A 1,203-nucleotide genomic window follows, 5' to 3' on the forward strand; every position below is an offset into this window, starting at 1 on the left:
CAACTACTTCCACCGCTCCCGCACTGCGCCTGCCATGTCCAACTTCAACAACCTCACGAAAGAACAGGGCAACCGCCACCAATCTTCGGCCGAGGGCAGCGAATCGCCAATCGTTCGAAATGCGTTCATCCTCCTCACAGTATACCTTGTTTTTGGGGTCCTCATGTACTCCCTTAATAGGTCCGATTTCGTGGCATCGGAGACCCATCCTGTCGTTGACGCCCTTTACTTCTGCATCGTGACCATGTGCACAATTGGCTACGGCGACATCACACCGTCCTCAACAACCTCCAAAATCTTCTCCATCGCATTCGTCCTCATTGGTTTCGGTTTCATTGACATCCTCCTCTCCGCGATGGTTTCGTACGTTCTCGACGTGCAGGAGCACCATCTTCTCGACGCAGCGAAGCATCGTGCTCAGGGGAGTAAGTTAGATGCACCTTCCTACGTCATCGATTTGAAGAAGGGGAGGATGAGAATCCGGCTTAAAGTTGGATTGGCGCTTGGCGTCGTCGTGCTCTGCATCTGCGTCGGAGGGGCGTTCCTGCGATTCGTTGAGAAATTGAGCTGGCTTGATGCGTTTTACCTTTCGGTGATGTCGGTGACCACCGTGGGGTATGGAGATAGGGCTTTCAAGACCATGGAAGGACGGATTTTTGCCTCCATATGGCTGCTGGTATCTACGCTCGCGGTGGCGCGAGCGTTTCTGTATCTGGTTGAGGCGAGGATGGATAAGCGGCACAGGAAGATGGCTAAGTGGGTACTTGCGAGGAACTTGACTGTTTCAGAGTTTCTTGAGGCTGATATTGATAACAATGGCTTTGTGAGGTGTGATCTTCTCTTCCACTTCATTTTTATTTTCTGATATATTCTAATATTTCTTGTTTGATTCCGTTTATTTATTTATTTCCATGTGGTAATTTGGTACTGCCTTAGGGTAGTGGTGTGATTCTGATATGAATGTTTTGCATGTGGAAAACGCGTGTTTCATCAATAAATGGCTGTGTCGGGTTGATTGATTGAGTATTAATCTTTTTCATAACAAATAGGGGTTTTGTAAGGTTGTCTTGCTTGTAGAAGGGCCAAAAAGAGTGTCTATTCGGGTAATGAATCCTATTTGATTTGTCAAAATCTTCTATTTCTAGATCGATTAGTTATATGAATTTGTGATGCAACTTGATGTGCTCTTATTAATTGTATGGA

General features: G+C 46.4%; 1 protein-coding gene across 1 annotated transcript; it reads left to right on the forward strand.

Moving 5' to 3' along the window:
• Positions 1–6: 6 nt before the first annotated feature.
• On the forward strand, positions 7–828 carry LOC110034952 (two-pore potassium channel 3; the record flags this gene model as incomplete). Its single annotated transcript, XM_020739191.1, is given in 1 exon segment — positions 7–828. A coding segment is annotated over 1 exon segment (794 nt), but the record flags the coding sequence as incomplete, so codon positions are not given.
• Positions 829–1,203: the final 375 nt, after the last annotated feature.

This window comes from Phalaenopsis equestris, unplaced genomic scaffold (assembly GCF_001263595.1).
Source record: "Phalaenopsis equestris unplaced genomic scaffold, ASM126359v1 Scaffold194840, whole genome shotgun sequence".
NCBI lineage: Eukaryota > Viridiplantae > Streptophyta > Magnoliopsida > Asparagales > Orchidaceae > Phalaenopsis > Phalaenopsis equestris.